This window comes from Colletotrichum truncatum, assembly GCF_014235925.2.
Source record: "Colletotrichum truncatum strain CMES1059 chromosome Unknown Contig_0002, whole genome shotgun sequence".
Lineage (NCBI taxonomy): Eukaryota > Fungi > Ascomycota > Sordariomycetes > Glomerellales > Glomerellaceae > Colletotrichum > Colletotrichum truncatum.
The window spans coordinates 5,701,856-5,714,927 of NW_027222399.1; the positions used below are offsets into that span (position 1 = coordinate 5,701,856).

The following is a 13,072-nucleotide window of genomic DNA, read 5'->3' on the forward strand; positions in this document are numbered from 1 at the left end:
GGTGTGTTGGTTGAAAAACTAACTGACTAGCTAGAGGGCTGTGGAGGCTGGCTAAGACCAGTGGTGGCGGCCGTCAGCCCACGTGACGGGCCGGCGAGGCCTGCCACCCACACCCCCTCTCAGACTCCTCAGCGAAAAAAAAACATCAACAACAGCGAGAACGAAATTTTTGAAAACAGCATCAAATTGATCAAACCACGCCCGCTCGCGCTCTCAGAGGTCACTTTGGGCATAATGTCATCCTCGGCATTGATTCTGCTCCCAAAGAGCCTGCTCGTGGCCGCGGGCGGGCTCTGACCACGAAAAATTCGAGAGCAAGCCACAAAGTATGACACGTCAATAGACAACACCATCGACACCACCGCGGTTGAGTCACGGGCTATCACGTGAGCACAACGACCAAGCCCAAACAAACATCAACACCACAGCCACCGATAGGTTATGGGTCGCCTATCACCCCCGACAAAGTTTGCAACGTCCCGCGACAACAACGACGACAAGCCCGACAGAACGGTATCACCTCCTGCATAGAGAAAGCACCAGACACCAGGCATGCTACGATCGATGCCACAAAATACTACAGTTTGCAGACAGATTGGTCCCCTGTCGCCCCCTCCGCGAAGAAGGATTGTCGCCCCTTCAACGTATGACAATGTCTGCGGAATCTGTGTACGAGCTCTCATACTTAGTAATCGGACGAATCGAAGCGGTTGGAGCATTGTGTTTTGCGGATTGAGTCCGACTCCAGGCGGTGGATGGAGGTGGTGGTCGAAAGATGGAAACATAGAGCCACATAGGAACCCAGCATGAGGCAACAAAAAGATTTACAGATTCAACTGAGATATAGCACATGCGAGTCTGAGAGGATGCGGACAAGATAAAGAGACGAAGCTGAGGGCTGGGGGGAGACTATAGGTATACAGAACCAGACATGGTGCCTAGCACCAACAGAACCGAAGTAGGAGGACGCGAAAGAAGGATTCTAGAAGGCAACACCAAGCGAGAGAGCAGGCAGGAGGACAACAATCTTCAACAGAGGGCATAAACACACAAGAATAGATAGCATAGTGGGAGCTTGGGGACAGCTGGTCCTGATCCAACAACAGGGCGAAGTGGGGCGTCGCGGTTTATCGTCGATGCTTCGGCTGTCTGCCAAACCCCGCTTTCCGGGCATAGCTGCTAGCATAAGAGCGGCTTCATAACCGTGTAGGAATCAATCAATCAATCAATCACTCCTCAGCGAAAAAGCAGTAGAATAATAGGAAATACAGGAAAAATCCCAAATCCTCTAAATCCGAGGAGTTCTCAACTATTAGAAAACTCGGTTAATTACCGGTTAAACCTAGCTAATAGGAGGCTGTGAAATCCTCCGAATCCCGAAGTCTTAATATCAATAGTCTTATAGTCTTAAAATCCCCCTCTTAATCTAATCCTTCCGCTATGCTTAACAAACGAACGAATTCCTTATGTTTAACCGTAACTAGTAGCTTCGTAAGTCTATCGGCAGCTATATTAACGCTTTTGATAAGTCGGAGTTCGATGCTTTTCGTAGTATAAACCTCCTATATAATTTAGGGAATTGATAGGGACGCATCACGAATTGATAGGGACGCATCATCCTTAGGGACGCATCACATTCTAAGGTTGTGATTGGCTCAAAATTTTATTGTTAGTGCATCCGAATTCTGCCATCATCTAATGAAGTATCTTTCTTATCTTCTTAGCCCATCCCTTCATAACTACGAAAGCGCATTAGACATATTCAATTTATTCTCCTTTACAACGTCAAGATGTCTACCTCTACAAGTCAATCAAGGCCCCAATCGCGTCGCCGACCCAGCAGCTCTAGTATATACAATCAATTGCCTTCTCCCAAGCGCCAACGCCGTGCTATCTCAGTTAGTAGTAATGCTACTATCAGTCAATTCTATAGGGCTGGCGATCGTGAGGGTCAACCTGACCTAATCTCTGAGATTCCACCTGAACAATTACAGCAAGATTCCGACACAAGCTACAACCCCCAGGGAGATGAATTATATCTTCTATGTTCCTTTCCAAAGGGGACAATACGTATGCAGCGTACAATTTTACCTGAACGTCAACCAAAAGAAAGCCAATTAGTATTACAACCTGAAAATCAACCCTTACAACCCACTTCAGATCAGTTCTCTACTGTTCTAAGCCTCATTCAAGAGGTTGTTGGGACAAACCGACGTCTTACGCGTGCTCTCCTCCAACAATGTGAACGCGTTCGTCGATATCGTGAGGCTTGGGGCTACTCACCACACCCTTCAGACATATCCTCAATCGGCGAGTCTCCTCCTCCTCCACCTTATTCACCTCCCCGACAAAGCCTAGAAGTAATAGCGATACCATCTTCTCCAAGTACTTTATTCCTTACTACAAGCGAAAGGTCGAAATCACCTACCCCCGAAACTATTCCAAACCTACCGATCCCTAGCGAACCAGAAGCAACAATTGAAACCCTCCTCGACTGAGTTAATAAATTTGCAAAAGAGCATGGATTTGGGATTGCAAAGTATAATAGATGCTATCGTAAAGGACGTATAATTCGCTATATACTTCGTTGCGATCGATTTGGGCTACCAAAGCGAGGTAGAGGTGCTGGCATCCGAGCCCGCGCATCTCGGAAGTGTGATTGCCAATGGCAAATTATTGCTGAAGCAATAGAGGAGGGGAAATGGCTTTTACGTCAGCATTCCAACCCAATACACAGCCAGCATAATCATATCCCTAGCTTAGCATCATCTACACACCCAGCCTATAGGAGGTTGACTAAGCCTATTAAGGATGCAGTTGAGACTACTAGTCGGCGGGTTGGTATTCGGGCACGCGACGTAGGTGCTATTATTCAGGAGCAGTTTCCTGAATCTGTTTTCACCCAGCGGGATATCTATAACGCTAAAGCCCGAATCAATCGCGAAAAGCTTAATGGGTATACACCAACTGCAGCTCTAATCAAGCTTTTTGATGAGCGGGAGATCCCTTATATTGTGAAGTGGGCGGATGATGAGCCGAATCGGCTTGTTGGGCTTGTCTGGACGTTTCCATACTCTCTCCGGATGTGGAAGCGGTTCCCCGAGGTTATCGGCTTTGACAACACCTATAACACCAATCGCTTCAAGCTTCCACTCTTCCAAGCTACAGGGCAAACATGTCTTGGATCGGTATTCAATGCAGCATTTGGTCTCATCGATAATGAGAGACTAGAGGGGTTCCAGTTCTTATCGCAGAGTATCTTACAACTCATTAATCAGAACTCTATTCGCCAACCAGATGTTATTATCACCGACTACGACAGACAGATGAAGGCAGCTCTTAACGAATACTTTCCGAATGTGCAACAACAGCTTTGTATTCACCATATCAACTCAAACGTTATGCTTAAAGCCAAGCAGAAGTGGCTTCAGAGCTATTCTAGTAGTAGTGGGTCTGAAGAAGACGATCTAGCTCCACAACCAGTTACCGAACTTAGCGATGAGGACCATGCCTATATCCATACTTTAGTAGATGGGGCTACGCCACATAGCTACCGGGGGGTTCTTATAATGTAGAAGTTAGTTCTATTTGCTAAGACAGAGGATGCCTTTAGGAAAGCATGGGCAAACCTTTGCAAAGAGTTTAAGGACCAACGGCCTATTCTGAACTACCTGCATGGAATATATCTACCACTAAGGGAGCAGTGGGCACGTTATTCTATTCGCCAGTACCGAAACTTCGGCATCCGTGTAACCTCAGGGACGGAATCAAGCAACAACAACATCAAGGGCTATCTTCTTAATGGACTTAGCCACCTATATCACTTAGTTAATGTGATGCAGGATATGCTTAAGGATCAAGAGGTTCGCTTCAAGCAAGCTTGTGCACAGGATGAGATCCTCACAAGCCGTGAGTTTATAGGGAACAGATCTGAGTACCTTGGGGAGCTTCGAACAATACTCTCATCGCAGTGTCTTGGTTTGATTACGAAGCAATACCGTCTGGCAAAGAAGGCTCTACCAACAGGTAGAAATCCATTTCCAGCGCCTCTTAGAGACTGCACAGAGGACTGTACTGTCTCTATAGAGTATGGTATCCCATGCTGCCATAAGATCTACTCTAAACTTGTAGATGGGGTACAGTTTATGAAGGATGAGGTTCACCCACGATGGCGGCTGCGGGAGTCTTCTTCCCAGGATCTATATCGACGGATTCTTGATCCGAAGATTGTAGGAAACCTCCGTGGCAGACCTAAGAACTCAATGCAGCCAGTCCCATCATCCCTATCATTAAGGGATAGCACCCAATCAAGCAACCAGCTAGCTAGACAATCACACAGCCAACTACAAAGTCAACAACCTAGCCAATTAGCAGCAGGGCGCAGGCGTGGCAGACCACCAGGAAGCCGTAATAGGACCACCTTAGCAAGGCTTACACAAGAGACAGCCAGTAGCCAGGCGCCAACCTCTTCCCAGCGGCAGACACGAAGCCAAGTAACTACTCTTAGTACTGGCCGATCAACTGGCCTTCGTTCGAATGGAAGAAGATTACAGGCAAGCATCCGTAGGACGAGGAGTCAATGGGAACTACTTAGTAGTAGTGATGAGAGTCTCAAACGTTGAGGGTAGGGGGGGCATTCTTGTTAGAAGTATAAGTATATTATACTTCTATTTTACTTATTTATCCTATTTAGTCTTATCTAAGACTTAGTAGGACTTACAAAAGTAACTAGCTAAGAATGGCTGCTTGCTAGTTTAAACATATGACATTCAGATCCCTATGGAATACTCTCTTTAACCTTATCTAAAAGTCTATTTAGTTAAAGAAGATTCTAGTCTGATTTATAAGCTGCTTTATAAGCTAGTTGACGTATATACTTACGTATACTAAACCTAGCTTATAGCTTCCTATATTAGCTATTATAGGCGACGTTATACTACTATATAACTAGCCTAATTCTCTCCCTTAGCTAGCTATTAGTTCCTCAACCAACTCAGCTTCAATATAAGCCTATACATTCTTTACTATTAAAGCCCTACTTCATAAGTACAAGTTCCCTTACTCTAATACCCTGTTATAAGGATATCGTACTATCTACGAGATTCCTACCTACCGTTCCAACACTTAATAATACCGTTTATAAAAGGCGTATAAGTAATAGTCGTATTATAGTAAGTACCTTCGAAGTAGGGGTTATTAAAAACCTTAATTAGCTTAAAAGTATTATTAAAAACCTAAACCTTAGGCTTAAGGCTAGTAAGACTATAGAATTTAGTATCTTATTTCTTAATAGCTACTAAGATAATAGCAAACTTATAATTAGGTAGAAAAACAACCTAGTAGTAACTACTATACTTATCTATAAAGTATAAAACCTAACGGTTCCCTTTTATTAATAAGGGAAGAATACTAACGAAATCAAGGTAAATTTTATTACTAATACTTATAAGTAGAAGTAAATAGTCTCGACTAATCCGTTTAGTAGATTTACTAAGATAGCAAGACTTATAGAAGAAAGCGTTAATTTCTAATATTATAAACCGAATACTAATACGGCGGCAAGCCTTTATAATACGTAATAGGTAGGCGTAAACTAGCTAGCAGTATATTAGTTTAAGAGACGGTCGCTAGGTAGCCTAGAAGGCGGCGAGGCTGATAGTAATATCTCGAGGCATATAATTTCTAGTATTATAAGTCTTAACGATATAGACGTTAAAAACCTAATAAACTTTAGTAAGGGAAGTATGCTATATTATATATATAAAGCTTAAGGTTTGCTAATTATATTCTACGTAATTATAACGAAGTTTTCTAAGGCTTAGTAAGTTAGCTAGGCTAGAAGGGTTATACTTAATATTATAAAGTATCTAATTATAAATAACGTTAAGGTTAGTAAGGTCTTAGGTTTAGAAGAAGATAGTACTTATACTAAGTAACTAGACTAAGGTGCTAGAGGTAGAAGTAGAAGGTATTAAATTGCTTTTTTTAACATACTTAACGAAATATCGTAAGTTATTAAAAGTTAAAATAGTATAACTAGAATCGAGAACGATATCGTCTTAGGTAATAAGATTATCGTAGGTAGTAGTAAAAACTACTAGGCTAGTAATAGAAGCAAGAGCAGACTAACCTAAGATAGTAAGTAACGCTTTAATAATAGTCTAGTAGGTATTATTAATAGAAGTAGGCTGATCCTAGTAGTAGCGATCGCTATATATATACTTTCTTACTTTTTTAATTAACTTATCTTAGTTAACATAATATAGAAGGATAAGATTAAGGTAGGCGATATAATACTTCGTAGTCTTATAATTATAGTTATAATAGTCGTACTTCTTCTTTTCCTTAGAAGTAGTAATAATAAAGGTAATAATAGTAGTAATAGCTAGAAAGGCAAGACCTTTACTATTAGTAGACTTGCTTCTAGGTATATTACGAATAGTAGTATAACTATGCTTTTGATCCTCGTCTTAGGTAAGTATGTAAATCGTATTAGCTACCTTATTCTACGTAGGATAGGTAACGCCTTTCGATATAAAATACTTATACGTATTAGGAAGTCGGTTTTTAAAGAAGTTAAGGAGGAAAATAGTAAGGAAGGAGTCTAGCAAACGACTATAAATAGTCTTAATACGCTTTCTAAGGTAGTAATAGCGATTAAGGGTATCGTAAAAAGTCTTATAATTGTTAGTAGTAGTCTTAGTAAACTTGTTAACAAAGGTAGCTATAACGTCTTATAAGATTCTCGGAATATACTTCTTAAGCGCTTACTATAATTCGTAAGGGTTTCTATCGTTAATCTAACTTATAATATAAAGCCTATCGAGTACCGATTCGCTAGTATTTATAAGGAGACTATACGTAACGTTACGGTTTCTTCTCTATTTCTTTATAACGATAAGGTTAGCAAGGCGAGGGACGTTAGTCTCGAAGAATATCTCGAAGTCGTATCCTTGCAAGGTCGCTATAATAAACATACGCTATATATTCTAGTTAGATTTACTTTTTAAGTAAGGAAGAAGTATAAAGATAGTCTTAAAGTCGTTTTAAAACATCTTAAAGTAAAAGTAAAGGTATTATAATAATACGGGATAGACTTATAGTCGTACCTTGATTATAAGCGTTTCTCTAAGGCTATAGCTTTAGAAGCGTATCTATACGTTAGATAGCTTACTTTCGCTACTACCTACGTATACTATTAGAAAGGGAAAGTATTAATAAGTAAATAATACTAAAGAAGTATAAATATTATATAGGAGGGAGAATCTTATATAAGAATATAAGAAATAAGTAGAATTATAAGATCTGACTATAGAAATATAGTAAATCGAAAGGAAGAATAAATACTTATAGAAGATATAAGAAACTAATAAGCTAGTTTAAAAAACTAAAGCTAAAATAGTTAAATTCTTATAAAAATAAGGAATTAAAGTAAAAGTTATAGTTATAGTATAGTTATAACTAAAAAGTCTATTATTATAATAGAATTCCGTAGTATTTATAAAAACTAGTAGGTTATAGTAGTCGGTCGCGTGCTATGTGATATTCGTGCGCGCTAGGCAGCCAATATCGCGTCAAAAAGTGAAATTCGTTAGCGAAGAGGAAAGAAAGCGAGAAAATCGCATAAAAGGGTAAATAAAGCGAATAAAATCGCAAAAATTCGTGAATTAATAGAAAATTGACAGACGAGTAGAATAATAGGTAAAACGACGTTATTCCGAAAGAATAACGCTGGGCTTATAACCTGTGGGCGAGAACCGGCACAGAACGCTCAGAATGGGAAAAGTGGTGTGTTGGTTGAAGAACTAACTGACTAGCTAGAGGGCTGTGGAGGCTGGCTAAGACCAGTGGTGGCGGCCGTCAGCCCACGTGACGGGCCGGCGAGGCCTGCCACCCACAAATGCACTGCATCATCTGGCGAAACCAAATATCCAATACCTGAACCTTCATGTATGTTAAGTAAGATATTGATACACAATCATCTCAGCTTAGGAAACAGAACTTCTGGCACACTTTACAGATGTTCCGGTATACAAGGGATGAGGTCCACTAAAGCATAGGTATGTGAGAGCTACAAATCACTACAACAAAGCGGGCAAAGCCAAACGCAAGGGAAGCTGCAGAAGGCTTTCGACAACGCCACTACAGCATTCTGAGCTCCGTTTTCAATGGGTCAGCTAAGAGAACAGTTCTTAACTACAACCAAGGGTTTGGTATACGTCGCCAAAGAATGCGTGCATAAGCTCGTCATCGTTTTCTGGCTCATAGACGCTCCTAACTGCGTGATTGTTTTGGCCCGCTCCCTCCAGATAATCGCCAAAACTGAGGTGTCCGGCATTTGCTGATCGTTTTCGAGCACACATCGGCCCCAAACCTTGAACCTTGAAAGAAACCTGCTGCAACTAACACAGCTTGCAAGAGACAGTGGGTAGGTTGAAGACAATTGTTGCTCTTCAGGAACATTTGTGTTCTTTTTCTTTTTTGTGAGTAAAACCAGGATTCTATCTTGGAGAGACAGTAGACATGGCACTGGCTACTTGCAGCAGCTGTTTGCGTCCATAAAACCGACGATGAATTTTTGTATCGTGTACCCATTCCTGCTTGAGAGTACTCCGATCCTCATTTTTGCGCTTTCTCCTACTTCATTCCTTCTGTTTCTTTTCTGTGGATGGCGCAGTTTCTCTTCTGCGATTCTTTCTCCCCTTGCCGCCTTCACCTTGCAGCAACGCATACACACAGCAAACGAGGGATTGTCAAAGGTGGTTTGCCGTCACTGCATAGCTGATGCCATCTGCACTATTTCTGTAAGTGCCTGGCGACAGACCGCTGCATCAGTACCACTGTAGTTTGGAGCTTTTGGTCGTAGAAACAGCCACGGAAAAAGACAGTTTTGCGAACAAAGCAACATGTTGCAGATGAATTCCCTTAGGCTGGTGCCTTTACATGGCCTGCTGTAGCAACTTTGAGAATGTCGCCCTCCAGTCCCTTGACGTGGACAAAATCAATACCCGCCCTTTCAAGAGCCGTCCGCCCTGTATTGTCCTTGACAAACTTCTCCGGTTCCTGGACGCCAACATAGACCGTCTTGATGATGGACCGGAGTCGGAGAATCCGCTGGGTGCAAGGCAAATTCCCGCTCAACCTTGTTGAACATGGCTCCATGGTGGTGTACAAAACAAGAGGCGTGTTTATCGTGGAACCCAACTCATCCTCAGCAACTTCGTGCTGATCTGCCAGCTTCATAAAGCAGCATTGCTCGGCATGCGTGTTACCGGGTAGCTCCAAGGTGTAGCCCGTCGAGACGACGGTGTTGTTGGTAGGATTGACGAGCACCGCCCCTACGCGATAGTTGGAAGGCTTTGGTGGCGACTTTTCTGCTAGCGAGAGGGCGTATTGTAGATAACCTTTATGATCTCCTGGCGCTACTGGCACCGGTTCTATGGCGTCGAGCTCTGATGCCATCTTCTGGGATATATGTGAGAGATGATGTCTGAAATATCCGCAAATCAAGATGATGCAATTACAAGTTTGAGGCCGGTCCAAGGATGTTAATATCAACGAGGGCGTTTTTCTGACAAACTGTGGCGACGTCGTTTCTATCTCAATCAACTGGAGATCACTGAAATGTAAAATACTTACTTTCTGGTAAACTAATAATTGGCGAAGGATGGGGAGGGGTCACACATTTTAGCTCAACGGTGCCGCATCCACTGATCGCTTGCTGTTCCATGCCCCGTCCGACGCACGGCCCAATATCCGATCTTACCCAGGTTCTTCTGCACGGACCCACCACTTTAGCAGGCGCGTCTTGAGCTGCTGTAGCGCGTCGCAACTTCAGATTTCTGCCTCCGTCATCGACCCAATATCCACGTTGCCAACGATTCCTTCACAATGTCTTCTCCTCTGTCTGACGATCTCGTGGAGGGCGAGCCTCCCGCGATTGACCCTTATGAGATTCTTGGACTCGACCGCGAAGCAACAGCTGATCATGTCAAGTCGGCCTACCGCAAAGCGGCACTCAGGAATCATCCTGGTAAGAAACTCTAAGTGCATTTCATCTTTCCCCACGAGCTAACGTGGTACGGCTTGCAGATAAAGTCCCCGACGATCAAAGAGATGAAGCAAAGGAGAAGTTCCAGTCCATCGCCTTCGCATATGCCATCCTATCAGATCCCGCCCGGCGCAAGCGCTATGACACGACCGGCTCTACCTCGGAGTCCATTATCGACTCAGAGGGCTTCAACTGGTCCGATTACTACCGCGAGCAGTTCCGCGATGCGATTTCCGCCGATGCCATTGAGAAGTTTGCCAAGAAATACAAGGGCTCTGACGAGGAGAAGGATGATATTCTGATTGCCTACGAAGAGTCTAAAGGTGATATGGACAAAGTTTACGAGACGGTAATGCTGAGTGACGTTCTCGAGGACGACGAGCGTTTCCGCAAAATCATCGACGACGCCATTGCCAGTGATGATGTCCCAGCGTTCAAGAGATACACCAAGGAGAGCAAGCTCTCCAAGGCAGCTCGGGTCAAGGCCGCGAAAGGCGAGGCGCAGGAAGCTGAGGAATACGCCAAGGAGCTCGGTGTCCACGACAAGCTCTTTGGCGGAGATTCGAAAGGAAAGGGGAAGAAGAAGAAGGGCAAGGATAACGGCGAGGACGATCTGGCTGCGCTCATCAAAAGCAACCAGCAGAAGCGGGCAGGTTTCTTAGACGATCTCGCTGCCAAATATGGGGCTACAAGCCAGCCGAAGAAAGGCAAGAAAAGAGCGGTCATAGAAGAAGAACCATCAGAAGAGGCGTTCCAGGCCGCAGCAGCGCGGCTGAAAAAGGCCAAGTCAGATGAGAGCAAACCTGCAAGAGCGGGTAGGAAGTCAAATCGGTAGGCAGGGTATTTTTCATTCGGCGTCACAGGACATGGAATACACTGGGCATGGTGCTTTGGGATAGGGCGGGATAAACAGTATGGCATTTGGAGTTTTTTTGCATTGAAAATATAAGGAAACCCGGGTTTGCACTTCTCTTTCTTGTTCGTGCAAATTTACTAACCACATTTCAAAATGTGATATGTGGCGTTGTGCATTCTAAGGTACTGAAGCACTTGGCCAGCTGCCTGGGCGGCACAATGCGGGGCACTATGCAACCTACAAGGGATCCCCAGGTCAACCATAGTTTCTTCTCAATAAACCCCAAGCCCAGGCGTCATACACATACTCTCCTCCACGCGACGCGCTTTTTCATTTCCCGCCCAAGCACGACTGCAACAGTAGCCGCCAGTAGGACAACGATCGTGACAGAATGATGGTTAGCACCACTAGAAATCAATCGATTTGACATAAGCCGACCATGCCATGACGGGTGACTCGCCTGCAGGTCTCTATCCGCAATACTGCCTTCATCTCTCCCCTACCTTTAACACCTGGTGTCTACTGCACGCATCCGATATACACGCCCTCAGGTCCGTCCCTGACTTTGCAGGTTTGTTTCTTCATCGCATGCATACTGCTCACCGCCCAAGGCTGACGTCTATGTCTCCCCGCAGTCCAGGACTTTTACTTCTACAATAACCTTCCGATAAAATGGGTCCGCATCGTGGGCATCATCGTTGCGATTGACGACTTTCCGGGACGCCGCATTTACACGGTCGACGACAGCAGCGGAGCCTGCATTGAATGCACCGTCGCGCTGAAGACGCCCTCCGCCTCTCTGAAGACGTCTACAACAACCGACGCTTCGAATGCACTCTTGATAAGTAACAGGCCTCAGCCGCAGCCGCCGGCTGACTGCAGTGGTCTCGAGGTGGGTTCTGTGGTCGACATCAAAGGTGGTGTGGCGACCTTCCGCGAGGAGAAACAGATCAAGATTGAAAAGGTCAAGGTGCTCAGGGCAACGGAGCAAGAAGTGGCGCTGTGGGAACGGCGCACGCAGTTCCGCAACGAGGTCCTCTTGGAGCCGTGGGTGCTCAGCGAGAAACAGATTCGGAGATGTAAAAAGGAGGAGATGCGGGAGAAGGGCGATGGAGACGAGAGAAAGCGGAAGAAGGAAAAGAGGCATGAAGAGAAGAAGCGAGCGAAGGACGATGAGAAGCGACGCAATGTCAGAGATGCTGCCACTGCAAACGATGCTGACCTCTATCGGATCCATAAATTCAGAAAGAGTAAGAGACTTGAAGAGAGGAGAGTCGGATCATCCGGCGGCTTATTGCGACATGTCCTGGATGAAAGTCTCAGAGGGAAGTATAGTGCTCTCGGTTTATGATTTGGGGGCTACGATTGGCGCTTCGGAGTTGCTTTCTTTGCAATTGATACCCATATATCTATATATGTACTAGATCCCTGAAAAAATAGCAGAAACACCGCAATCATTTCATCTGGTAGCCTTTCGCCTGTCGTCGGTATTGCTAACTCGGATGCTGGGTCAAATCTTGACATCGCCAAGACAAACAATGCTCCAATCAGGGGTTGAGTAGGCTCGATGTTGGTCACACTAAAGCGCTCTGTGCCTTATCCTCATGTGTCTTGTGTTGTGGAAATCTTCAACTGGCTAACAACTCAACATCAACTCTCCCTAGACGGCCAGTAGAGTTGTGAATTCCATCCTTTTCGTGATGTCTATTTTGATCCTGTAGCCCTTACGTCATTGCTTCAAAAGTCTAACTGTGTGTTGTAATGCAACCCCGCCTAACGTGACCCTTTGTAGAGACAATAAGACTTGCCAACGGCTGTGAATTCGACTTACATGCCATCACCTGGAAGTGGCCAGTTGCTCAGTCAATTATACAACTCACTCTCACGATTGGCTGTTTTCCGCCTCTTCCGCCAATGGACCGGCAGGTTCGATGCCGAAGGGTACCCACGCCAAGGGAGGGCACGCGTCAGCCAAAGAGGGCCGCTCTTCGCAACATTAGTCGTGTGCCGAAACTTCCTTCCCTTCAGAATATCTGAGGCTGATGCACTCGAAACAACGACATTCGAATCATTTAGTGACCTCTAAACTGTCTCGCCAACCATCTCTGGAAGCTGACATTTCTTTTCTATTTTCATATTCCAGACTTCAGGCGTCATTCTCCGCC

At 44.5% G+C, this 13,072-nt stretch overlaps 4 protein-coding genes across 4 annotated transcripts; 2 read left to right on the plus strand and 2 right to left on the minus strand.

The window, feature by feature from the left end:
- Positions 1 to 416: 416 nt before the first annotated feature.
- CTRU02_204511 (uncharacterized protein) lies at positions 417 to 785 on the minus strand (the record flags this gene model as incomplete). Its single annotated transcript, XM_036720983.1, has 1 exon — positions 417 to 785. The coding sequence occupies one exon, from the start codon at positions 783 to 785 to the stop codon at positions 417 to 419; it is 369 nt and encodes a 122-aa protein (XP_036586967.1).
- A 1,916-nt stretch (positions 786 to 2,701) lies between these two features.
- On the plus strand, positions 2,702 to 3,575 carry CTRU02_204512 (mutator-like element; the record flags this gene model as incomplete). The annotated part of the gene is made up of 2 exons (XM_070204390.1): positions 2,702 to 2,712; positions 2,789 to 3,575. 2 exons carry the CDS (start codon positions 2,702 to 2,704, stop codon positions 3,573 to 3,575), a joined length of 798 nt encoding a protein of 265 aa, XP_070062153.1.
- A 5,350-nt stretch (positions 3,576 to 8,925) lies between these two features.
- On the minus strand, positions 8,926 to 9,462 carry CTRU02_204513 (cytidine and deoxycytidylate deaminase; the record flags this gene model as incomplete). The annotated part of the gene is made up of 1 exon (XM_036720984.1): positions 8,926 to 9,462. One exon carries the CDS (start codon positions 9,460 to 9,462, stop codon positions 8,926 to 8,928), a length of 537 nt encoding a protein of 178 aa, XP_036586968.1.
- A 429-nt stretch (positions 9,463 to 9,891) lies between these two features.
- Positions 9,892 to 12,582, plus strand: CTRU02_204514 (DnaJ domain-containing protein; the record flags this gene model as incomplete). The annotated part of the gene is made up of 5 exons (XM_036720985.2): positions 9,892 to 10,033; positions 10,093 to 10,866; positions 11,374 to 11,478; positions 11,543 to 12,157; positions 12,572 to 12,582. The coding sequence occupies 5 exons, from the start codon at positions 9,892 to 9,894 to the stop codon at positions 12,580 to 12,582; spliced, it is 1,647 nt and encodes a 548-aa protein (XP_036586969.2).
- Positions 12,583 to 13,072: the final 490 nt, after the last annotated feature.